This window comes from Pelodiscus sinensis, chromosome 6 (genome assembly GCF_049634645.1).
Source record: "Pelodiscus sinensis isolate JC-2024 chromosome 6, ASM4963464v1, whole genome shotgun sequence".
Classification (NCBI taxonomy): domain Eukaryota; kingdom Metazoa; phylum Chordata; order Testudines; family Trionychidae; genus Pelodiscus; species Pelodiscus sinensis.
The window spans coordinates 105,240,433-105,267,472 of NC_134716.1; the positions used below are offsets into that span (position 1 = coordinate 105,240,433).

A 27,040-nucleotide genomic window follows, 5' to 3' on the forward strand; every position below is an offset into this window, starting at 1 on the left:
TGGGGGGGCGAGAATTAAGAGTGGACTTGTACTGAAGTCAAGTAGCAGCAGTGGGGCCGGTGTACGTTTTTGCTTCTACTACAACGTCTTAATTTTATTATTTTATCAGGTGTCCTGTTGATGGCTGCCTCTGAAAATGAGGATAATGATATCCTGTGGTGTATCAATCATGATTCTTTCCCTTTCCAAAAACCAATGATGGAAACACAGGTAGTAAACACTTTAATATTGTTAAGTAATATCAATTTGTTTGAGAGGGCATGGACAATATTATTTGAATATCATAGGCTCCATGAATAACTTTTAAAACTCATGTATAGAAAAAGTAACTTACACAAAAACTCTTGTGATTAGCAGTGTTCCCTCTATTTTTTTGTCTATGTGCAGAATGACTTTTGTTATGAACACCAATATGGAGGTGATGTATCACGTAACCAAAGTCATTCTGCACATAGACAATGTGTAGCACGCATGGTGCTGAGTGAATGTGGGATAGGGGCTCAGGTCTAGGACAAAGGGTTGGCATATTAGTGAGGGGTCTGTCTGGGGGTGCAGGCTCTGGGCTGAGGCTGGAAATAAGAGGTTTGGGGTACAGGCTGCCCCAGGAGAAAGGACTACCCACTGTGGACCAGGGAAGGGGCACCTGTCCTCTGGCACCAGCACCTCTGGAGCAGCTCTGACTTGGGCATCTTGAACTATTGTATGGGGCTATGTAGATTAGAAGGACCTTAGGTGACTAGTTACTTGGTAAATATTTATGGAGATGTCTAATGGTGGTGTTGTAGGTCAGGATTTACTGTTGTAGTGTTCTGACAGGTCTTCTGCCCAGTCACTGATAACCAAAGGGCTGCATGTCTGTGTGCTCATTCATGAGTGCCATATTGACTTGCACAATTAGTCAACATAGCAGACTCTGAGAGAGCTCCCAAAGACCACAAATCAGATAAGGATCGAAGTTGTCCGGCTAGGTGTATTGTTAAGCAAAAACCAGTAATAGTTGTCAGTAGACTCTACCGAACCACTATGCGTATGTAGCCTGTAACAGTGGACTCCTATCAATCAGTGGGAGGTCCCACTACCCCAGCAACTAGACAAAGACTATCCCCCCAAGACACCATTTTGTATATAGGTACAAACAAGTTGCACATCACTCCTGATGTGTCAGGTTGCCACTTTCTGATGCTACTTAGATACCACCCATCACCCTGCACTTCATTGTTCAACTAATAAGTCTCTATTCATCAGCTATCAGTTTAAACCTTTTCTTGAACCTGGGTCGGTATCTGTGGCGAGTGTGGGTACTCAGGTCTTTTTTAAAGAGCTGGGGTTACCATCCTTTGGGAATGTGCTTTCAACTTATGACCAGTACCAATTACTGTTCTATACCTGGGCCCTGTTACCAATTAGCGTTTTACACTCTCAGCCCTGTTTGTCCCACGTTGTGTGAACAGGGGCCTGCCTCTCACTTACAGCTTAGCTTTACTTTATATTAGCCACATTTTGTGCTTCTTGGGCTTTTGTTTCAGGCCCTTATCTTATTACAAGTGTATTTTTTTATGTTCTGTGTACTTTTTTGTAGTACCAGTCTCATTCTAGGTATTTCTGTTTGGTGAATGAAGCTGGTGTCTTTCAGTGGAAGCTTCTACTTTAATACTCTCCAGCTAGAGAGCGAAGTTTGATGCAAAGTAGGATTGAAAGACATACCATGGCCATTATAAATCCTTGGAAATGGTGTCCGCGATGTGATATGTCCATAGGCATGGTCCTGCCACAAAGTGATTATATTCTAAGAAGAGCAACATTTGAAGGGCAGGGAAGATAATACATTATTTTTGTTTGTTTAAACAAGTACATCAGCTCCACCAGACTTCCCTCAATCATTCCATTATTTGGCCCATTTCTTGTAGTCGTCAAAGGTGAAGAGAGGGTCTGTAAGAGAGATTTGAAGGTCGAGAGAATAGTTGCCTTATGGATTAGTTCAGCTAGTGCATTCCGTGAATAGGGTGTGGCTTGGAAGAAGGCATGAGGATTGTTGTTGTTGAAGTGGACAACTGAGCTGTCAAGAGTTGCATGATTGGTGAAGCAAAGGTGGGCTGAGGGCCAGTCTTACAAAAGACAGGATTATTAAATAAGAAGGGGCAGGGCTAGTTTCGGTCTCCTGTGTTAAGTCACGTTTAGGTAGACTTATTGGCTGACTTCATGATTGTCGTTAAAACTCCTTCAAGAAGTCTGCCTGTAATTTTATATTAGAAACCTCAGATCCTTTCTTCTCCGCCCACCTCCCACGGTCCCTCTCTTTTAGCTAGGGCAATCACCAATCATGCAGTGTTTGGAGGAGGGCACTGTCTGTTCCTTAAGATTTGAAACCTGAACTGCAGTTTTCCTCTTTTTTTGTTGTCATTCCTTAATTCACCTGTCATTTTCCTCCCTGTTGTCTCCTCTTTCTGTTTCTTTTCACAGAACTTATGTGAAAGAAAATAAATAATGCTTAGATAACTCCTCTGTACACAGAAGTTTGTTATTTAGAAGGACCTCTGAAGTACAGGACTGATGATATGACTAGGTGTAGGAGCTGCTAGAGCAGCTTGGGAGGATTCCCCACATATTGGAGGAGTCCTTTCAATAGCAAAACAAAACAACCACATACTGAAGGAACACCTTGGTGACTAGGTTAGAAACTGGATTTAGGACTGATATAAAATCAAGCAAGTGGGAGATAACCTTACGCTACTTCCTTCCTACTAAATGCCTTGGCCTGAATTATATCACTGTTGCCAGTCTGTTACTGGAAGATTTTTTATCCTCATGTTTCATTTGCAATTCTTGGATATTTTTTAGTTTTTGTGCATTTGGAGTTCTGCAGCTTGTATTGTTAGGAGCACCATAGGACCATATTATTGTAGTCATATATACAAATAATGAACTGTCCCAAAGAGCTTGCAGTACAATAAAAGCTGTGTTTTCCAGTACTGTACCAACTAGAAGGCTCTATAAACCATTATTTCCAATCTTCATTGAAAATCTGATTTATAATCTGGTAGGCCTAGGGCATGCAGGCTCCCTTCCTGCCTTTATGTGGCTCCCCTGAAGTAGCAACATATCCCTGCTGGTCCTAGGTGAAGGAATGGCCACAAGGGCTCTGTGTGCTGCCCCTGCCCTATGCATTGGCTCTGCACCTTCCATTAGCCAGGAGTCTCAGTGCACAAAGCTGCCTAGCCACACCTTTTTCTAGGAGCAGCAGGGACATGTTGCCCTTATGGAGGAACTGCCTGATTTATCACTCCAAAACCCCTCTCATGCCACAACCTCCTACTCCAACCCCCCTCCTGCATCCAAACTCTGCATCCCCTTCCACACTCGGAACCATAAGTGCCAGCTTCCTGTGGGGTGCTCAGCCCCCTGCTCTGTCCCAGGCTTCACCCCTACCCCACCTCTTCCCACTCCCTCCCCCAGTGTGCCCAGTCCCCACTCCTCCCCTTCCTCCAAGAGCTTCCTGCACACTGCATAATCGCTGATTGGGGCAGGCAGCAGGCACTGGGAGGAAGAGGAAAGAATTGATTGTCAGGGCCTCTGGTGTACAGAAAGCACTGGAGTGGGTGGGGGAGCTGGCTACTGGTGTGTGCTAAGCACCCACTGTTTTGCTGTTTTTTTTTTTTTTTTTTTTTCTTTTTTCCATAGGTGTTCCAGTCTATGCTCCAAACCCCCCAGCTCCTGCTTGGAGCTCCCTCCTGCACTCCTCATCCCTGGTCCCACTCCAAAGACTGCACCCCCAGCCCACACCTCATTCCCCTGCCGAAGCCCCCTCCCACATTCCAAACTCTTAATTAACCAGAATATTTGACTGTGATCCCTCCCCCCTCCATTCCTCTAATGTGCTGGATAACAAAACTTCTACTGTAGTTTGGCCGATTTTTTTTTTTTTTAATTTGATGTGAGTATATATCCATGTGCCTGTTTTAATGTTTTATTTTCTTGTGGGCTTGTTGTCTTAAGAGTACTTTGTTTGGTGCTGTATAATGTTAAAAATACTGGTTATTTAGATCTCACCATCGGTGTGCAAAACGTGCATCGTGTTTGAAACTTTTGGTAATGTTCCTCTCTCACTCAGATGACCACACATGTTGATGGACATTCGTGGGCTCTTTCTGCCATAGATGAATTGAAAGTTCCAAAGATTATAACACCATTGAATAAAGACCTTGTTCCAATAACTGATTCTCCTGTTGTTGTACAACAGCACATGCTACCACCGAAGAAATTTGTTCTGCTCTCAGCTCAGGTATGTCTTGTTTGGGGATTGGAAGAGGAAGAAGCAGCAGCTTAACGCTTCAAATTGCTGTAAAGTGCTAGCCATGCGCATGGAGTTTGCAGAGACTACATTTGGGCAAGGGAAGGTAGGGAGAGGGGAAAAAAGATTAAGGATCCATTTGTAAATTCTGTAAACCAACTCAAGTTCACAGAGCCAGATTATCTTCTGACATAAATTGACATTTCTCTGTTAACTTCAGGGGAGTTGCTTAGTTTTACATCAACTAGTGGCCAATAGTTCAGAATAATATGAGGGAATTTCTACATTTGGTGCTGGGGACATGATTTCTACCTTGAGTAGACATACTCAAGTTGAGCATGCAAAGAACAGCACAGTAGCTAGGCCACCCCCAATGCATACCATGGGGGTCCAATTGTGTATAATGCAGCTCGCCCATGCTGCCACTAACCATGCTACTGTGGCTGCACTCTTATTTTTGCTTGCCATCTTGATGAGAGCTAGCACGAATATATCTGCTCAAGCTCAGAATCATACTAAGGATGTCAGTGATTAACCAGTTAACCAATATCACCCTTATCGGGTAATGCTTATCGGTTAACCAGTGACTCCGCTGGACTGGAGCTGCCCTCAAGCAGCTCGCTGCCTACCCATGGTACAGCCTGGCTGGAGCAGCCCCCAGCTAGAGCCGCCCCCACCCATGGTAGGGGGCTGCTCCAGCTCAGTTTGCATGCCATGCCATTAACCAGTGAAACATAATGTTTAACCAGTTAACTGATTAAATGGGATTTTACATCCCTAAATCAAACCCCCAGCTCCGAGCATAGATATACCCTTGTGCTGCGTCTAGACTGTCAAGTTTTTCTGCAAAAGCAGTTGCTTTTGCGGAAAAACTTGCCGGCTGTCTACACTAGTCGCTTGAATTTCCGCAAGAACACTGACGATCTCATGTAAAATTGTCAGTGTTCTTGCGGAAATGCTATGCTGCTCCCGTTCGGGCAAAAGCCCTCTTGCACAAATGCTTTTGCGCAAGAGGGCCAGTGTAAACACCGCGGAATTGTTTTGCGCAAAAAAGCCCCGATTGCGAAAATGGCGATCCAGGCTTTCTTGTGCAAAATCGCATCTAGATTGGCACGGACGCTTTTCTGCAAAAAGTGCTTTTGCGGAAAAGCGTCCTTGCCAATCTAGACACTCTTTTCCGCAAATGCTTTTAACGGAAAACTTTTCCGTTAAAAGCATTTGCAGAAAATCATGCCAGTGTCTAGACATAGCTTTGATGTGTAAAATTGGAATAAATGCAGGTTGCTAAGGTAACTGTATACATTTTAAGATTTGATAAAGGAGCAAGAATTTGTTAATGGAACAAGGAATTTCATTTCTCTTCTCACAAAAGAAATCCATTGCAGACGGTAACTTGAGTATTTTGGTTTTTATTTAAAGGCTTTCATTTAAAAATAGTTGACATTAAATGTTATTAAAATGTAATGGCTCTTTACAATAGGGAGGAAAATTTAGCTATAATTCAGCCTTCTAATCTAGCAACTAGGAAATGTACTAAAATTAATTGCAGGCTTCCTGAAGTCCTGTTGTAGTTTTGTGAGGCTGGTTAAGGTAGACTACAGGACCCATCACAGAATGCACAGGTATGTGCTATGAAAGTGGTATAAAAAGCTTACAGGTTATTGGGACCTAGTTATTGTAACTCAGGGCTTGTCTTCACTGCTTGACAGTTAGCTCAAGTTATTACACAGGAAATAGCCTAGATCAGGTGAGAGTGACCACACTAAAAAACACTTGAACTAAACAGTGATTGGATTAGTAGAGTTGATAACTTGTGCAACTAAAGCTGTAGCATGTAGCTGCAGTCCCATAGCATTACTAGCATGGGTACTAGAACTTCAGCCTGTAGCCCCTGCTGGACCAGCTATTTCAAATTTAAAACATTTAACCTAAGCTATAGATTTTGTGCAAACCAGAGTTGGGTTGGGATAACGCTCACTATACCTTGAACTAACATTGAAGTGAGACATCAGAGTGTTAGATGAGTTTATTGCATTTTTGTTTGCCAATCAAAACATACAGATCTCATTATTTCAAACTTTCTATTTCTTTATTTTCATTTAGGGGAGCCTTATGTTTCATAAACTCAGACCTGTAGATCAACTGCGACATCTCCTAGTTTGCAATGTAGGAGGTGATGGAGAGGAGATTGAAAGGTTTTTCAAGTTACATCAGGTGGGAATCTTTAACTTGCCAGGAGAAAACAAGTCCTCAGTGAATAGACTTAGGACTTCATCAATATGAAGAATAAGTGAACTCCACACAGTTGTAAATCTACAGTGCTGTAATCTGCTCACTGACTAGTCATGTGAACCTGCTACCAGTCATGTGAACCTGGTTCCATGGTGCAGTTTGATGGGGTTTACATGGCAGTCAATGAGCAGCAGGCTAGAATGCAGAGGATTTACAACCTAGCTTGTTATGTTATAACCATCCATTAAAGAAGCCCTCGGTATATAGTCATATACCTTGAATAGTTTATATTGTAAATATGGCCGTTCTTAGGCTTAAAAAGTATTAGTTCTCATTTTACCTATCGTATAGCTAGGTACTTGTGTAGCCTTTCTTATAGCCTTTCTTATCTGAACATCTAAAAACATTCTGTCTTGCCAAGAACTGTAACTACCGTGTATAGGCCAATATAATGCTGCTTTGTCAGTTGGATAAGAAAAATAACGTACAAGGAAAAGGTAATCATTTTTGTGGCGTCTAAAGACGTGGGTAATATTGTTTTCCTTAAAATTGTTTCATATAAGTGACCAACACAAAATTGTGACAAGACTGAGGAATGTAGTTCTCTTATTAGAAGAATTATTAATCTTAAGAAAAACAATGTCACAGTCCTAGTCCCTTTCAGAAAAGTTTTGTATGTGCTTCAGTGGCTACAAATACTTAGCATCTACCTTCTATTTTTTATTATTAAAATTGGTACGAAGCAAACTAGAATGAAACTTCTTCATTGAATGTGATTTGACACATGTAGTTCTTTCTTAATTTATATATCACAATTTATATATCACAGTATATTAGTGATAAAAACAATCTCTGCTGCTGTTTCTTTGAGAAGGGGGTAAAACAATTTTTTTTAAGTGACTTTTATTTAATATTTAGTCCTTTAATAAATAATGTAATAATTTAAAATAATATAGTGTTAAGAAGGATAAAAATATAACTGAACAAACTCATATTTCCATACAAGTATATCTTATACTTATAAAACAGATTTTCCTTATACAGGCAGTCCCTGACATACACGGATCCGACTTATATCGGATCCGCACTTACGAACGGGGCTTTTCTCGCCCCGGAGCTCACGGGCGGCGGGTCACCACCCGTGTCCTCCGGGGCGAGAAAAGCTTCTCCCGGTCTCCCTGGTCTGCTGGGGGGGGGTCCAGCGGCTTTGCTGGACCCCCCCAGCAGACCAGGGGGACAGGAGCAAAGCCTTGGAGCACGCCCGCAGCGGGACAGCCCGGGCACGCCTGGGCTGTCCCGCTGCGGGCGTGCTCCAAGGCTTTGCTCCCCGTCTCCCTAGTCTGCAGAGAGACGGGGAGCAAAGCCTTGGAGCACGCCCACAGCGGGACAGCCCGGGCGCGCTTGGGCTGTCCCGCTGCGGGCGTGCTCCGCGGCTTTGCCCTCCGTCTCCCTGGTCTGCAGGGAGACGGGGAGGAAAGCCTTGGAGCACGCCCGCTGCGGGCGTGCTCCGCGGCTTTGCTCCTGTCCCCCTGGTCTGCTGGGGGGGGGGGGGGGGTGTGCAGCTAGTGCCCCCCCCCCCAGCAGACCAGTCTTTTCTTGCCTACCCCTGGGGTAGAGCAGCTGGGGGATGCCGGGTTGGTCTCGCAGCGCCACTCCGGACCAACCCGGCAGCACCCCAGCTGATCCGCCCCAGGCATCCTGATTCAGCCGCTGCTGGTCAGTTTCAGCAGCGGCTGAATCAGGACGCCTGGGGCAGAGCAGCTGAGGTGCTGCTGGGTTGCTCCAGTAGCGCCAAGGAGCCACGCTACTGGAGCAACCCAGCAGCACCCCAGCTGCTCTGCCCCAGGCGTCCCCAAGTCAGCCGCTGCTGAAACTGACCAGCGGCTGACTACAGGAAGCCCGAGGCAGAGTTGCTCTGCCCCAGGCTTCCTGGAATCAGCCGCTGATCAGTTTCAGCAGCAGCTGACTTGGGGACGCCTGGGTTTCTTAAGTTGAATCTGTATGTAAGTCAGAACTGGCATCCAGATTCAGCCGCGGTTGAAACTGATGAGTTTCAGCAGCGGCTGACACCAGTTCCGACTTACATACAGATTCAACTTAAGAACAAACCTACAGTCCCTATCTTGTACGTAACCCGGGGACTGCCTGTATTTCATTTACTGCTACCTTATTTAACATGCTAAGAATCAACAACGCGCATAGAAAGCTTTCATGGATCACTTTACCTGTCACAGCACGATCTCTTACTGTCATTATTCTTTTTTGCTTAACTGATAAGATTCAGGTTATGTCTAAACTAGAAACACAACAGCAGCACTCACTACAGTGATGGAAGAGGTATTTCCATCACTGTAGGAGATCCACCTCTCCACGAGATGGTAGCAAGGTTGACAGAATTATTCCTAGTTCAGCTTAACTACATCACACAAGGCATGACATTTTTCACAGCCTAATCAGTGTACTTAAGCTGACCTAACTGTGTAGCATAGACCAGCCCTTAGTCTCCTCACTGTTGAGACAAACAGATTGTATTGAGTATTTTGTGATGGGTTAATATAACTCCTTCAGACTTTTCAACACCAAAGTCAAATTGTTGTCAGTCTGATAGAAAGCATGATTTCCTACAGGAGGACCAGGCCTGTGCCACTTGTCTTATTCTTGCCTGTTCTACTGCTGCTTGTGATAGAGAAGTGTCTGCTTGGGCTACCCGAGCATTTTTCAGGTAAGTTCAGTTAATCTTTAGATTTTGCCTTCAATTTTATGTTTAAAATCTAATGCCAATATAGACACACAAGCATGTTTTTGCTGTGTTTTACAGTAGGCAGGAACTATTAAGTTCTGTATAAGTATTGTCTTAAAATTAGTGTAGACTCATAGCAAAATAATATGGAACATATATTTTAAATGCACCTGATTGTGCATGTCTGTTTACTTAGAAGTGAGTATGAAACTTGTTTGTTTTGGGCGGTTTTAGAAGTTGTATCTTTTGCATAAAACTCATACCCCACCTCACAAAAAAACCCTAAGAAATATAAATGACTCAATGTTAAGAAAAAACATATAGACTTGAACATCTAATTTGTGTATGTAATTTCATTTGCTAATTATCTGTTGTTCCGCTAACTTTTTGTTAATCAGTCTCCAAATTTGTTTGCACAAATACATTTTTTTGAAATTTTTAAGTCAGTATTTTTAACTTAAATGAAAAATTGCATTATTTCCTGTTTGTTTAATCCACATTTAAAAAATAAGGCCTGATAATTAGATGACTTATATATGTGATATGCAAGGAAGTTAGTCTTTCTCTGGCATACCTTAGGTATGGTGGAGAAGCACAGATGCGATTTCCATCAGCTTTACCTCCTCCGAGCAATGTAGGACCAATTTTGGGATCTCCTGTTCCTGCTAGTGAGTAGCAAACATTTCGTTAATTTTTTCTTCTGAATTTTTTGTTGCATTTTCATAACTTCTTGACCCTTTTTTATTTATATGGAGTATTTTCTTTCTTTTCATTCACTGCTTCAAGCAATAAATTGTAATTACTAGCAATACATCTGCTGATTATCAGGGTTGGGTTTTTCTGTTACTTTTGCTTTGAATTATTTTGGATTTAATGGTTCACACTCATATGCTGCAAAACATATAGAGAAGTTCTGAAGATGCTGTCATTATATAAAGGAAATAGTCCTCCTTCCATAGTGCGAAAAGTCACCTTGGCAGCCAAAAAGCAATTTATCAACACTATATTGCATAGTATCTTCTCACTTTTGTCATTCTCATACATTCACAGGCACTGCAGGTCTATGTGTTTGTGGAAGAAGGGAGAAATGAGAAGGAAAATAAGTTAATTGTTAGGATTTTTGTTGCTGTTTTCCCCTTCCTAAGTCCCTGCCCCAACATGCAGTTCTTGTTCAGTGTTCAGTTCTGTTACCTGGCCTGCCCTAATCCCAATTGAACTTTTAATATATGCTTATTAGAGTGAAGGTCTCTCTGTATTATTCAGATGCAATTATGAGTAGAGGTTCTGGAACAGTTTTTATAGCGGGGGTGCTGAGAGTCATTAAACCAAACTGTAAACATTGAAAAGACTTCATGTCAAGAGATGTGGCAGGCCTCCTGATTCTAGGACATATGGTTATAGGATGAGCAGATTTTATGCAGACATCTTCAAAGAAATAACATAAGAATGGCCAGACTGGGTCAGACCAAAGGTCCATCCAACCCAGTATCCTGTCTTCAGATAGTGGCCAATGCCAGGTGCCCCAGAGGGAGTGAACCAAACAGGTAATGATCAAGCAATCTCTCTCCTGCCATCCATCTCCACCCTCCGCCAAACAGAGGCTAGGGACACCACTCCTTACCCATCCTGGCTAATATCCATTAATGGACTTAACCTCCATTAATTTATCTAGTTCTCTTTTAAACCCTGTTATAGTCCTAGCCTTCACAACCTCCTCAGGCAAGGAGTTCCAAAGGTTGAATCTTTGTGTGTAAAGAACTTCCTTATATTCATTTTAAACCTGTTGCCCATTAATTTCATTTGGTGGCCCTTAGTTCTTATATTATGGGAACAAGTAAATAACTTTTCCTTATTCACTTTCTCCACACCGCTCATGATTTAATATACCTCTATCATATCCTCCCTTAGGCTACATCTAGACTACAAGCCTACAAAGATTCTTTCAAAAAAGCCTCTTTCGAAAGAGAGATTCTAGACTACAAGCAGATTTTTCAAAAAAGCGAGCCACTTTTTCGAAAGAGAGTCTAGACGCTTTCTTTTGAAAAAGCACAGTTTGCATTCAATAGCACCATTTTTTTTAAAGAATACTTTTGAAAAAAGGCGTTATTCCTCGTAGAATGAGTGTAGGGAATAATTCTGGACACACTGGGTGCAGGTGAAAACAAGCAGAGGATTTATTGGTTCACACAGCTGGTGGAGTACCCACCAGGAGTTAACCTGGTGAGCAGTAGCTAAATCAAAACATACATTAGATTATATAGGCAGCCAATGGGCAAAGGGGAAGTGATTTGATATGTCTAGCTGCGGAAATGAGATGAGCACATAAGCCAATGAACTATTAAGGTTACACCAGATCCCCGCTCATCACCAATTAAACATGTTATCACTAATACAAATAATTATTTATAACAAGCTAAATAAGCCAGCATAAACAAAGGCATGTTGATGGTCATTTTGTTGGCCGGAAATATAATACGTCTACTGTGGGGGTGAGATTGCCTGGGGTCGACACAGCCTTTGGGGTCCAAGCTTATTTTCTAGGAATAAAGCAGACAGTGAAAAACAATCCCGCATGGTTGTTCAGTTGTTTGGTACCGACCTCATCAAAGTGAGGCCCTTTTGGAATGTGTTTTCCAGGGGAACCAGGGTTATGGTAGCTACTGTCTGTGTGCTTCCCAGGCCTAGGCTAATGATTTAGGATATGAGTTCTCAGCAAGATACCATGGACTGCCTCAATTTACCCCTACAATGAGGTTTACTGCGATTGAAAAAACTGCTGCGTTCTTTCGATTTACTTTCAACAGAACGCGGCTGCAGTCTAGACGCAGGTGAAGTTTTTTCAAAAAAAGGCTACTTTTTTTCGAAAAAACCCTGTAGTCTAGACACACCCTTAAGTCTACTCTTTTCCATGATGAAAAGTCCTAGTTTCTTTAATCTCTCCTCATATGGGACCCATTCCAAACCCATAATCATTTTAGTTGCCCTTCTCCGAAGATCTTGGTCTTAACCCACAATGCCCCTTTTGTCCAGTCATAACCAGTATCTACATATGAAGTCCCTCATGGTTAATTGTGTTTAGCAAGAAACTCTGCAGAAACTATTAAACTAACTGTTAAAAATGATTTACAAAAGTTAGATGTCTTTAAGTCACCAGCACCTGATTAAATGCAGAATATTCAGTGACCAGATTGAGGAGGTTTCTGAGCCCTTAGCTATTATCTTTGAAAAGTCATGGAAGGCAAGAGAGATTTCAGAAGACTGGAAAAGGACAAATAAAAGCTTATCTATAAAAAGGGAAATAAGGACAATCCAGGAAACAACCAACTAGTCAGCTTACCTTCTGTGCCAGGAAAGATAATGGAGAAAATAATTAAGGACTCCATCTGGAAAATAATAAGGTGATAAGTAACAGTATGGATTTGTAAAGAATAAATCATGTAAAACTAATCTGATAGCTTTCTTTGGTAGAATAGTGTTATGACTGAGGGGGAAATGGTAGATGCAGTATACTTCAGTAAAGAATTTGATACAGTCTTGCATAACATTATCATAAATTAACTAGGGAAATATAACCTAGTTGGGGCTCCTGTAAGGTAGGTGCATAACTGGTTGGATAACTGTTCTCAAAGAGTAGTTATCGATGGTTAACAGTCATGGTGGAAGGGCAGAACAAGTGGGGTTCCACAGGGATCAGTTTTGAGAATGGTTCTGTTCAATATCTTCATTAACGATTTACATGGTGGCATAGAAAGTATGCTTATAAAGCATACCAAGCTGGGAAGGTTTGCAAGTGCTTTGAAGGATAGGATCATAATTCAAAATGATCTGGACAAACTGGAGAAATAGTCTCAGGTAAATAGGATGAAATTGAATAAGGACAAATGCAAAGTACTTCACTTAGAAAGAAAAAATCAGTTTCACATGTACAGAATGGGAAATGACTGCCTAGCAAGGAGTACTACAAAAAGGGACCTAGGTTTCATAGTGAACGATAGCTAAATATGAATTAACAGTTTGACACTGTTGCAGAACAAGCAAACATGATTCTGGGATGCTTTAACAGGAGTGTTGTGAGCAACACACAAGAAGTCATTCTTCCACTCTACTTTGCGCTGATTACACCTCAACTGAAGTATTGTGTCCAGTTCTGGGTACCGCATTTCAGGAAAGATTTGGAGAAGGTCCAGAGATGAACAACAAAGAGAATTTAAGGTCTAGGAAAACATGAGCTATGAGGGAAGAGTGAAAGGACTGGGTTTGTTCACTTTGGAAAAGAAAAGACTGAGAAGAGATGTGATAGCAGTTTTCAAGTATCTAAAAGGATGTTACAAGAGGGAATGAAAAAAATATTCTCCTTAACCTCTGATGTTAGGTCAAGAAGCAATGGGTTTAAATTGCTGCAAGGGAGGGCAATGCTGGACATTAGGAAAGACTTCTTAACTGTCAGGGAGGTTAAGCATGGGAATAAATTGCTTAGGGAGGTTGTGGTATCTCCATCATTGCTTAAAACATTTACAAAAAAATTCTTAAAATATTTACTAAGGTGTTGTGCCCCCTGCTCACTGCGCTCACCAACCCTCCTCTCACTGGCATTAGGTAACTCAGGCTCTCCCTCCGGCCACAGGAGATGGCCAGCCTGTGGTCATACCAACCCAAATCCCTTCTAGCTCCCCTGCCACGCCATCTCAGGCTACCTTCTCCCTCCTCCACCCCGCCATCTCAGACCTCTTCTCCCTCCCCCTCAAACCAGAGCCCTTTCACCCTCCGCCAGCCCGGGCCCTTTGTTTCCCCCCCGATCCTAACCCTAGTGGCTGTGGATGTACAGAGGTATCTTGCCCGCCCTGCATGGGGCACAGTGAAGTGCAGGTAGTGCCGTGTGTACACGGTGCTCCAGGACACTGCAGCCTGCTGAGGTGGGAAAAGCAGCAGCGTGGGGGGGGCCACTTTCCTAATCTCTCCCCCATGCAGTGCTGCTCACTCCCCCAGCCCTGCCTGCAGAGCCCAGAGCTACCTGTCCACCCACTGGAAGCAAAAGGAAAGAAGCAGAGAGGTCAGTGTGGCAGCTTCCCGGGTGGCTTGGGCAGCCGTGGTAAGTGCAGCCACTCGGGAAGGGGGGTGAGTCTTTGCAGCAGCAGCTGGACTCCAGGTGGTCAGGCACCGCGCTTCTCTTCAAGAGCCTAGTGGCTGGGGAGCCCTCAAGAGCTCACTGCTGGCACATAAGCCTGGCAGGGAATCCCGCTGCTAGTACCTGTCCCCAGGCTGCTGTCCCAAGCACTGTACCCTCTCCCTGCCCCTGGGCTGACATGGCTGCGATTTGGGGTCTTCCAGCTACTGTGCCTTGTTTCTTCATATTGAAAGCCCAGTGGAGTGTGGGTGGAGGAAGGGGAATAGGAACTTGGTTTAAAATAGCAATTCCAAGTGGTGAGGGTAAGCAAAGAGGTTGGGCTCAAGGTGGGAGGGGAGAGTGCGAGGGAGCAGGTGCGACTCAGTGTTACATGATGACATCACTCTGTCCCGCAGGAAACGTATTTTTAATATATAGAGAGATAAGAATGTTAAAGTTGCAAAGTCAAAGCCAGCACAACCTTAATTTGGCACCTTATGAATATGCCTTATGACACAATCTTTGATCACATGATAATTGACTAAGTACTCTGCAGTACCATGTCTCATTCAGTGTAGATGAACGTGCGTTAGGAATTAATCAGTGTTGTATAGTGGAAGAGGCTGTTTTTTGTAGTTATCCAACCTCATTTATTGAAGTTGAGAGGTGTGTGGTGTTGAGGCAGGAGAGGATGGTCTCATGATTAAGACAGTTGAATGTGACTCTGGATAATTTAATTCTACTCCTGCCATAGATGTGTTCTGTATGTTGCTGGGTAAGGATTATAAACCAAAATTTTTTCCGGTGGCCATTGCATATTTCTCATTTTTTGGATACTTAACTTGAGGTACATGATTTGGAGAAGAGATGACTGTTCATAGCTGCAACTGATGTCCATGAAAGCTCGAATCTGAAAGTACAGAGTATTACATGTATTCTCAAATGGTCAGGCCCTGGGTGTTGCAAATTGGACACCTAAAAATAGTTGACACATTTGACAATTTTGTCTATAATCTCTGGCCTCAGTTCCCATATGTAAAACCGGGATAATACAACCTCAACTTGGCTTTTGTTGTATATTGTGAAGAGTTCACAATGATAACAGCATTCGAAAGCCCACAAGGAAATGTTAACTCTGTGTTTGGTGCCAACTTTGGGTGGCGTGCAGTAAGTGAAACATGGGACCACATTAAATGATTAGAATTTAAAAAAAATTAAGTAGCTGCCTATTCAGTGAGCACTGACCATTCTGTGCACCAAGGGAAGCAAGGTTCCTATGCAAAATTTGTGATCATATATTTAAAGTTTATGGTAATGGATATGTACAAGGGTGTCAAATTAGGTTGCATAAGGTAAACTTATTTCGCATCTTTCTTAACTTCTGAATATTTGACTTGGCAACTTCATCATTCGTTTCAAATCATGGGATTTTGTTGTTTTTGATACAATAAATTATATATTTTTTTCACTGTAGATTCCCCTATGACTGTTGGCAGTCACTATCCTAATCCAAGCTTTTTGACAACACCAGCACAAGGTTTGTTTTCATTTTTTGTCACATTAACAATTAGATTACGTATTTATATCAACAGTAGTTTGAGTAATCTGTATATGTCCCTGTCCTAGGTTTGCAGCCTCCTAGTATGTCAACCCCACTGTATGCTGCAGGCAGTTCAATATCTCAGGCTGGCGCATCAATGAGTGGTATGATGGGCCCAGAGATAGTGTTTTCAGGAAAGCACAACGGCATCTGCATATACTTCTCTCGAATTATAGGGTAAGTTGTTTATGTAAAAGATGTTTTGTTACATAACAGTAGTTCATAACATAGTTTTTCTATCCATTAATGGAGTGATATTTGCTTTTGATATTGTACTTACTGTAGTTTAATAATTAAAAAGTATGTATTTGTGGCTAATCTAGGTACATTCTAGTGGACCGGTGTAATCAATCTGACATGCTGTCTTCTTTTTACAAGTGTGTAATTAGCCATTGTAGCAAATGTGCAAAATGACCAATCTGTTGGTCTTCTTTCCTTTCTCAGACCCAATAACACCCAGGTTATCCCACAGAAAGCATGTCATCACACATAATATAAATAGATCAGGTAAAGAGAGAGTAAACCACAGCGATTTTTTTTTCACTCTTTCTCCCTTACTGCTCCATGTGTTTCCTATTCATATGGTATCTGTTACCTCATTCCCTTTACAGACCTACTAATAATGCATTCCGTGGATGCCCTGGACAGTAGGTCTGCTTAGGCCCTGACCCTTCAATTGGCTTCCTACAAGCACACACCTGCAAGCTAATTTCTTAAGATCTAGTCCTGTGAGGTGCTCTTTGCTTTCAGTTCCTATTCAGGTCTATAGGAAACAAGAATGCCCATCATCTCACAGTTCTGAGCCCCTAGATTGTAGCTTTCTTGGTTAAGGAATTAAAAAAATGTCCTGTTCTAAGCAAGCTGCTAGTGTATACCAATAATAAATAATAGTAGTTCAGGCAGTCCCCGAGTTACGTGGATCCGAATTATGTCGAATCCGCAGTTACGAACGGGTATTTTTTCGCCCCGGAGGACTGGAGCGGCGGGACGCCTGGTCCCGCCGCCCGCCTCCTCCGGGGCGAGAAAAGCTGCTCCCCGTCTCCCTGGTCTGCTGGGGGAGCCAGCAGACCAGGGAGACGGGGAGCAAAGCGGCGGAGGACCCGGGGCCGGACCCGCGGCCGCTTCCAGATCAGCTGGAAGCGCCGCGGGTCCGGCTGGGTCCTCCGCCGCTTTGCTCCCCGTCTCCCTGGTCTGTTGGGGGGGACGCAGCTAGTGCCCCCCCCCCAGCAGATCAGGGAGACGTGGAGCAAAGCCCGGGGCCTGTGGTCGAGCAGGTGGGGCGCTGCCGGTTGGTCCCGCAGCACCGCTCCTTGGCGCTACTGGACCAACCTGGCAGCACCCCAGCTGCTCTGCCCCAGGAGTCCTGATTCAGCCGCTGCTGATCAGTTTCAGCTGTGGCTGAATCAGGACGCCTGGGGCAGAGCAGCTGGGGTGCTGCTGGGTTGCTCCAGTAGCGCCGAGGAGCGGCCGCGCTACTGGACCAACCCAGCAGCACCCGAGCTGCTCTGCCCCAGGCGTCCCCAAGTTAGCCGCTGCTGAAACTGACCAGCGGCTGACTACAGGAAGCCCGAGGCAGAGTTGCTCTGCCCCGGGCTTCCTGGAGTCAGCTGCTGATCAGTTTCAGCAGCAGCTGACTTGGGGACGCCTGGGGTTCTTAAGTTGAATCTGTATGCAAGTCAGAACTGGTGTCCAGATTCAGCCGCTGTTGAAACTGATCAGTTTCAGCCGCGGCTGAATCTGCATGCCAGTTCCGACTTACATACAGATTCAACTTAAGAACAAACCTACAGTCCCTACCTTGTACGTAACCCAGGGACTGCCTGTACTGGCCTCTAGTATGCTAGACAATAACACCACAGAAATGGGGATTTTAATTATAGTTTATACTTACCTCATTTTGAAAGGTACAGTGCTTATGCTCATGATTTTTTTTTTAATGAATGATGACGCTGAGTTTTATAGGCTGGATTGAGGGTTTTGGGAGTGTTTAATTCATAAGCATTGGAAATTTCTACTAAGAAATGGTTTAGAAAAGAAACTTTTGTTAAGGCTAATAGCATTTTTGTTAATTTATTTGGTGTTTAACATGCTATTGCCTGTATTTCAGGAATATTTGGGATGGCAGTATTGTTGTTGAGAGAATTTTCAAGAGTGGGAACCGAGAAGTTTTTGCAGTAAGTTGGGAAATTATTTGGGTTTTTCGTTTTTAATCTTCTGTAAAGACTTTATTTATTTCCAGCACTTTTACAAGTCCTCTCATATCAGTGACATTGTATTGGGATACTTGTGGTATTTTAGCATACTTATTTTTTATTGTATTTAATTGTTCTCTATGGGAACACTGGGAATGGGATGTAAACTCTTTCACATCTAAGTTACTAGTTTGCTTTACCTGAATTAGTAGTGCTTAAAAATTACCAGCTGGTATGTTGGTGATTGTGTGAAATACAATGGTTTTCTTAGTCTTCCAGTACATGTTATTTCATAATAAAACCCAAACTATAATTTAGTGCATCCTGTTTCCTTTGCTGACAGCCTCAGCAGAATAGCTGAGTAGAAATTGCTCTAAACCAGTGGTTGTCAAAGTGATGTCCACAGACCACTAGTGATCTATGGCCACCTCCCAGGTGGTCTGCAGCTCAAGCTCAGTCCCCCTCCCCCACACATCAGGGAGCCCTCGCTGCTGCTGCAGCCTTCATGGTTGCCACGCAGCCACGAGGCTGCAGCATCAGCTCTGGCTTCCCACTTGAAGGGTGGGGACTGGTGGTGGTGAAGAAAGTCCTGACTTGAGAGGAAGAGGGGTATGCAGAGAAGCATGGCTGCCAGACAGTGGGGGTGGGCTGGGGATTTCTCACTGCTTCTTTGTCCCCTCCCACTGGAAAAGTGAGAGTGGGTTACATGGGGATTTCAGGGCGACTGCACTTCCTAGTGCGGAGTCTCTATGTTGCTGCTCAGCCAGGGCTTGTCCCAGTTTTCCTGGGAGCTGCTGGAATTGCCACTCTTCCCAGGCACCCCAGCAGACCCCAATGCTTCCTGCACCCCGATGGGACAACTCACTTAACCCCCCCACCATCCCACACAAAGGCAGGAGCTCCAGGAACACAGGGCTTTCTGTCAGGATGGCTTAAGAGTGTAGAGATCTGGGTCCTGCCGGTGTTTGCACAGACCCTGCCCACTCTGTCCCTGCATGGAAGACATACAGGAGGGAGCCAGGCTGTGTCTGCCAGGCACAAGAACGTGGACAGGGCAAAGGATCTTCGTGAGTGAGGGGGTTTATCTGTCGGGGCTCCTCAGTAGGTAAGTGATATAGTTGTGGGGATCTCTATGTGAAGTGTGGGGGCTCCTGCATCCACTATTGCTCCTGCACCCTCCCTCCTGGCCACGCGCTACACTTCCCTTGCTCTTGCTCCCTCTCCGCTGGACAGACACCTTACTTCCAGCCTGCTTCTGCAACTCTACCTCCCACCCAGACCTTGCACCCTCACAGAATCCTGCACTTCACCTCCTGCCCAGATCCTGTACCCCAATCCGTATCCCACTCTCTGGCAGCTTTGTGTCACTGAACCCCTCATTTTTCTCCCCGCCCCAGAACCTAGGGGATCCACTAAATCCTGAACCCCAGAAAATTAAACCTGGCCTATGGTAAGCCTCAGTCCTTTCTCTCCCTTCCCCTCGCCCCGTGGGCCTGGAGCACCAAGAAGTGAGATGTCTCAGTTGGGAGCCACATCAGTGAGGGTTGGGGTTTTTGTTGGACATAAATTAATATTTTACTTTATTTAAAATGAAGTTTAATAAACTAACATGAGAAAGTTAAAACACTTAATCTGTTTAATAATTTAAATTAAATTATACTTCCTAGTTGCAGCACTAGTAATGGCTTGGGGGTAATTATGTAATTAATGGTGAGTTTCCATTAGCAACTGGTGGTCTGCGGAAAGGTTTATATTGAGCCAGGTGGTCCATGGGCCAAAAAGTTTGAGAAACACTGCTCTAAACTGTTGTGCAGCATCTTAGTTTGTGACAGCGTGAGTCAACAGAAGAACTCTGCATCTCTATACATACCTTTGCAAGCTACCTCTGTTTTTACTTTTCCAAATCGGAGTGTTTCATTTCCCAGAGGTGTCAGCTGGCACTGAAGTTCTCTTTAAAAATGCAAAGAAAATTATATATAATATGCATACAAATGTTTTAATAAACAAAAATATTCATAATCTTTGATATTCTTGTCCTGAGCTTCTGCTGACCCTATATAGCAAAATATGTAATGGATTTCTGAGTGGATAAACTTCTAAGCACTAGGCTAATGCATCCTCATCTTATTAATTAGAATCTAGGTTGGGCTGTGGTGTTTAGGTGGTAAATAATAGTTAAGGCTATGATTTTAGCAAGGACATTTTTGTAAATTTCATGTAAGAGGTATGTCCGCAAGGAGAAGGAGAAATTTATGGAAAGGTCATCAGTAACGTAGTTTGTGCTTCATCAGCGTACATAAGGGCTTGTAAGTAGTAAAAGCAAGCATTCCCTGTCCTAGGCATTACAGTCTGGCATACGTGGTTGAAGTGCCACTTACATGTTCTCCCCTCATCTCCAGCTACAGAGGAACATATACATCAGACTTGCATGGCATTGCGACTATTGTGGTGGGCAAGCAGGGAGCCAACTATGGATGCTGCAAAGACTGCAGAAAACAAGAATAATCATCCTGGAATTCCTGCTGCCACTACCTTGTTTTCCCTCCCTACTCTCCCCTTCCCTTCACCCAGGTTCTTATTCTTCTTGCTAGTAAGCCCAAGGTCCTCGGGTAATTAATCCATCCCTGACACAGCTGACCCCCAGTGCCAAGAGGAGCTGCCACCACAGTTCTGGCAGGTAAAAGTCCAGCCGCCAGAATGTAACACAACACAGAAGGTATCAGAGGAGTAGCCGTGTTAGTCTGAATCTGTAAAAGCGGCAAGGAGTCCTGTGGCACCTTATAGACTAACTGAAGTGTTGGAGCATAAGCTTTCGTGGGCAAATGTATGCATCTGACGAAGTGGGTCTTTGCCCACGAAAGCTTATGCTCCAACACTTCAGTTAGTCTATAAGGTGCCACAGGACTCCTCGCCGCTACAACACAGAAGGGGACTCAGCCAGGATGATGCAGGGTGAGAGCCGGTGCCAGGTAGCCAGACTGTGGTGTGCTCCTTTTCGGCTGTGGTGCGCTCCTTTCCAGAGTTCCCTGTTTAAAAAAGAGAGGAGGAGGGAGGAGATGATAATGTTCCTGCCTGCCTGGTCCAGTATCTAGTACCTTTAGAGCCAGGCCCAACATCATATGGCAGGAGCTATTGCTGTAGGGTGAGTGCAAGATGGGCTTTTTACAGACTTCATTCAGATTCATGATTAATGTGAACACCATTACCTCTATGCTAAAATCATTGCCTTAATGGTAGTGCATTGACTTCACATAGTTACTTCAGCTACCTTTTGATAATATTGTGTTAGTGCTGTTTATTCTTTAGTTATCATTTCATATCTCTCTGCTGAAAATTTAAAGTGCTCAGAGATTTTAAATGAAAAGAAGCTTCCTCCTTCTCTTGCAGATTGAAAGCAGTGTTCCATCGCACATGCTAGAATCTGTGCTACATGAACTTAAAGGTTTACAGGAATTTCTGGATAGAAATTCACAGTTCTCAACAGTAGGAGCTCTTGGAAACCCAAGGTAGGTTTGAATATGCTTGATTTATAAAGGAAATAGAAATACTACTCTTTGAAAACTATTCCAAATAGTTGCAAAAGTGTTACTTATTTTGCCTTAAAGTGTTAATATTTTCTCTCATACAACATACCTACTTGAACTCTCAAATTCAGTTTAGTTTATTTAAAAAAAAAGTTCAGGGTTTGCACTAATAGCATCTTAATTTATTTTGGAATTGCAGTTTTAGCACCCCAGCTAACCTGCAGCAGAGGTTACTAGGATTCATGCGTCCTGATGGTGGAAGTTCTCAGCAAGTGCAACAAGAACTTCAGAGGAAGTTTCATGGTAAGAAAAGTACTCTTGAACAATGAGTGCATCCAAATGCTAAATGTGCTCAGCTGTTCCATTAAGAGCCTGAATAAAAATGCATTAGGTTGTGTGAGTAAACTCTACTTAGACATTAGAACTGTACCAAAAACAGTATAGCATCAGTTCACATTTTTCTCTTTGTTTCTGATAAGATTATAATATTTTGTCAGTACCAACACTGCATTTATTTCTATGCGGAAATTAGGGTAGCCATTTCTATATGGGTGCTTTGGGGCTGAGCATGTGCCCAACATGAACCCCAAATGTAGATATAGGAAAACTTGATGGTCTTGTTGCTTTGAACTTGATGGATGGCATCACTCATCACAGAGTATAATTTTACATACAACAGTTCTGTTGTATGTAAAATAAATATCAAATTATTAAGGGCAGTAGCATCTAGCTGTCAGAGGTATAGAAAAGCACAGGTCACATTTCAGTTTTTAAACTGCTTTTGCTTTCTTCTTTACGAAGAATTAAGTCAAAATATTGTGTAGTTGTATGTTTTCTCAGTCATATTTCTTACACTTAGAACACTGGAATAAAATAAAAGCTAGACCATTGTCTGAACTCTGTTTTTTGTTTTGTTTTTTCGTTTTTAAAAAAGGCTTAGGATGATCCTGGAAACTATAGTGAAGAACAGAATTACCAGATATACAGATGATCACGATATATTGGGGAAGAGTTAATATAAATTTTGTTAAGGGAAATCATGCCTTATCCATCTGTTATAATTCTTTGAGGGTGTCAGCAGGCATGTGGACAAGCATGATCCAAGTGATGATAATGTACTTGGAGTTTTAGAAAGTCTTTAACAAGGTTCCACATCAAAGGGAATTAATCAATGTAAGGAGTCATGGGATAACCAAGAAGGTCCTTTCATTGATCACTAACTGATTAAAAAATGGGGGAAATGATAGGAGTAAATGATAATTTTTCACCGTGAAGAGAAATAAATAGGGTACCCAAGACATGAGAAGTAATTCTTCTGCTGCACTTCATGCTGATTAAGCCTTAGCTGGAGTATTGTGTCCAGTTCTGGACCCCACATTTTAGAAAAGATGTGGTAAATTGGAGAAAATCAGGAGGAGAAAAACAAAAATGATTTTAAGGTTTAGAAAATATGATCTGTGAAGGAAAACTGGAAGAAATGAGTTTATGTAGTTAGGAAAAGAGAAGTTTTCAAAAATATAAAAGGTTGTTACAAGGAGGAAGGAAAAAAATATTCTCCTTGTCCTCTGATGGTAGGACAAGAAACAATGGGCTTAAATAGTAGCAGAGGCGGTTTAGGTTAGACAATAGGAAAATTGGACATTAGGAGAAACTTCCTAACTGTCACATTGGTTAAGCACTGGAATAAATTGCCTAGGAAGGGTGTGGAATCTCCATCATTGGAGATTTTTAAGAGCACGTTAGACTCCTGCTAGGGATGATCTAGATCAGGGCTACTCAATACATGACACGTTTGTTTGTGGCCCGTGGTGTGGTTTGGGTTTACGCAGGGCTCAGGACATGGCCTGCGGGTGAGATCCTTTGAACATGGCCTCCACTGGAAACACGCTCCACAGTGGCAAGGTGTCTCTCAGGCAGGGTGAGCATTGAAAGACCCAAGCGGACTGGCTGGCTAGAACAGAGGGTATAGGGTGTTGGCATTTCTAGTCCTCAGGGAGGAGGTGCCAGGAGTGCCTGGGCATTGTGGGAAGTGCTGACTGCTTAGTCTTGTGGGCAGAGCCTGAGAAGTGCTGACTGGCTCACACTGGCCACGTTTGGATGCAGCGCCTGTGGCTTAAGGCTTAATCTTTGTATTCATGCCTGTCCATGTGAAAGAAGCTATTTGCATATATTTGTAATATATTAGCACGTATAATGCAACCACACTTAAGTTGCTGCACCTCGGCATGTGCTGTGAGTATCATTGTGGCCCCCGGGGCTTCCAAAGTTGAGTAGCCGTGTTAGTCTGGTGCAGCTGAAACAAAAAACAGGACTGTGTAGCATCAGTGTAGGACTGATCTAGATGGTCCTTGATCCTGCCATGAGTGCAGGGGGCTAGACTTGATGACCTCTCATGGTTCCTTCCAGTTCTATGATTCTGTGATCTGTAGTGATACCCAGTTGTGTTCAGTATATTCATAAATAATCTGGAAAAGGGTTAAATGAAGATGATACAAAATTACTCAAGATAAGTATGTTAAAAGCTGACTACAAACAGTTACAAAGATATCACACAAAACTGAGTGACTGTGAAACAAAATGGCAGATGAAATTTAGTGTTGATAAATGCACAATGGAAAACATAATTTCAGATATATGTACAAAATGATGGGGTCTAAATTAACTGTTGCCATTCAAGAAAGAGATCTTTAAGTCACAGAGGACAATTCTTTGTAAATAAATACACAGGCTGTGTCTACACTGGGCCACTTATTCCGGAAAATCAGCCGCTTTTCCGGAATAAACTGTGAGTTGTCTACACTAGCCCTTGAATTTCCGGAATAGCAACGACGCTGTACTGTACAAAATCAGCCATTATTCCAGAAAAACTATTCTGCTCCCGCTCGGGCATAAGTCCTTATTCCAGAACACTGTTCCGGAAAAGGGCCAGTGTAGACAGCCCTGTAGTCTTTTCCGGAAAAAAGCCCCGATCGCGAAAATGGCGATTGGGGCTCTTTTCCAGAAAAGCGCGTCTACGTTGGCCACAGATGCTTTTCCGGAAAAAGGGCCAATGTAGACGCTCCTTTTCCAGAAAAACTGAAAATGGAATAGTATTCCGTTTTAAGCATTTCCGGAAATTCATGCCAGTGTAGACACAGCCACAGTGTGCCACAACAGTCAAAAAAGCTAACAGTGTTAGGCATCATTACGAAATGGATTGACAATAGAATAGAAAATATCACCATGTACCTGTGTAAATCCCTGGTATGCTCACACCTTGAATAGCGCATGTAGTTCTGGTGTCCCCATCTCAAAAATTACATATTAGAATTGGGAAAAGTACAGAGAATGGCAACAAAAATGGGTTAGGGGCATGGATCATAGGTGGAGAGATTAAAAAATCAGGGGCTGTTAATCTTAGAAAAGAAACAAGTCAATGGGGATATGATTCTGGTCTATAAAGCCATGAATATTGTGAAGAAAGATCTGGCCCCTGAGGCTCGGGACTCCCCTCAGCATTGGGGAGACCATGCTGGTGAGGAGTGGGGGTTTTTTTGTTTTGTTTCTCACTTGTGTGCAGCCCCTGACTGATTTTTCTGTGGGTCAGGACCCATAAAAGGTTCCCTAACCTTACTTTACAAGATGCAAGCCAAAGACCTAATTAAGGACATCATAATTATTAGATTGCCTACATAATCAATGTATTGTATCCAATATAAAGACATTCATATGTTGTCATAACACACCCTTATTGTCAATCCATGATTGGTTTTTTAACTTATTTTTGTTACTGAAATTTCATATTTCAGGGATATTGTTAAATAGAAGATGCTATTAGTTAATATGATTATAATTAATAATAATATGTTTGTATTACCATAGCAGTTAACAGTTGAAAGGAATTTTAAGTAAATTCAGAAAGGTCTTCTGTTGTTTTTGTAGTTGAAGATCAATGGTGACAAATTAGTTTCTGTTTTGGGAATTGTTAAGATTTAAAGGTATAAAAGTGAAACATCAAACAGCAAGGAGAGAGGAAAAACTTCTTAAAATATGGGAAAATATCATTGTAAGACAGAAGTTGGAATGATAACTCAAGAAAGCATGTGTAGTACCTGAACAGAAAATTACCCATGATCTATTCAATGTTATAGCAGAGGCACAGTTAACTGAGAAGACCTCACTGCAAGGGATCCAGCAGCTTGTTCGCAAAACCTGCCAGGCTTTAGCTTTGTGGAAACTTCTCTGTGAGCACCAATTCAGTGTTGTTGTAGGTGAGCTTCAGAAGGTATGATATAAACTTTACTGAACAATAGTCTGTTTTTAGTTGATTGCATTTAATAGGCTTCTTAAATATGTATGCAAAACAATATTATAGTCTAATCTATTTAAATGGATTTCACAAACTATACAGCATGAAAAAGGTTTCCAGAGTTTAGTTTCTTGGTATTGCAGGTATTCCATTAAAATAAAATCTTAACTAATTGCTTTCATGCCCCAAACTAACTAACAGACTTGAAATGCCATTAACTAATATTGGATTTGTTGTTTTAAAACTCTGCTTATAACTTAATATTGAGTTTGTTTGTAATCACTTTGTTCTCACTTTTCAGTTGAGCAAAGTCTGGTACATGCAGAGTGAATACAATGGGACTTAAATGAGCACAAAAAATTCACTCCCTGCCTTCTGGCTTTCAAAGTCTAGCAGAGGAAGAAAGACCAAAGTATCAGAGCAGTGATGGGCAACTAGGCTAGTGAGAGGGCCATGTGAGTGGCTCTCCTTCATCTCATTGGGCCACAAGATTGTTGTAAACAAAGTAGTCTCCAGGGATATGGTAGATCTAACTGAATTTGCGTACTTACTATTTGTGGGTTGTGCCAATTGTACCATAATGCTTTGATTGGATACAGATGGAGCACACAGTTCTCACATTCAGTGTGTTCACTCATCACACACCTCACTTCACATATCCTTGCTTTACATGCGTGTCACTTTAATAATACTGGTAGGGGGAAAAAATCTATATGGAAATCTGGCAAACCTGTCCATGGGCAATAGTAAACAAAATATCTCCTGGGCCACATGTAGAACTCTGGCGAGCTGCAGGTTGCCCACCGCTGTACTAGAGGCTTCAAGTCCCAGCAGTTTTGGGATGGGAAGGGATATTTAGTCCTCTAGGAAATTTGTAGAGGAACTACTGCAGCTCCCACCATTAAGATAACTGGCAGATGCCACCATTAATATAACTAGCCATAAGTGCTGGATCGTTCTCTTTTAATATAGTATTTTCTATATTAGTCTTAATGTGTATTAAAATGTGCATTGATTCTGTGAATTTTGGTTATTGAAATGTGTTGTTTATTGGGAAAGTAGCTGAATTTGC

At 42.7% G+C, this 27,040-nt stretch overlaps 1 protein-coding gene across 3 annotated transcripts in view; it reads left to right on the top strand.

Annotated features, from left to right (window-relative positions):
• NUP155 (nucleoporin 155) overlaps positions 1-27,040 on the top strand; it is a 63,753-nt gene that overhangs the window by 16,197 nt on the left and 20,516 nt on the right. For all 3 annotated transcript variants that reach the window (XM_006139464.4, XM_075932525.1, XM_025179671.2), the window contains 11 exons: positions 110-210; positions 4,109-4,279; positions 6,392-6,502; positions 9,148-9,242; positions 9,840-9,928; positions 15,839-15,901; positions 15,991-16,141; positions 18,072-18,138; positions 21,544-21,662; positions 21,880-21,983; positions 25,811-25,944. In XM_006139464.4, the coding sequence (XP_006139526.1) occupies positions 110-210; positions 4,109-4,279; positions 6,392-6,502; positions 9,148-9,242; positions 9,840-9,928; positions 15,839-15,901; positions 15,991-16,141; positions 18,072-18,138; positions 21,544-21,662; positions 21,880-21,983; positions 25,811-25,944 (1,205 nt within the window). The remainder of the gene's footprint in view (positions 1-109; positions 211-4,108; positions 4,280-6,391; positions 6,503-9,147; positions 9,243-9,839; positions 9,929-15,838; positions 15,902-15,990; positions 16,142-18,071; positions 18,139-21,543; positions 21,663-21,879; positions 21,984-25,810; positions 25,945-27,040) is intronic.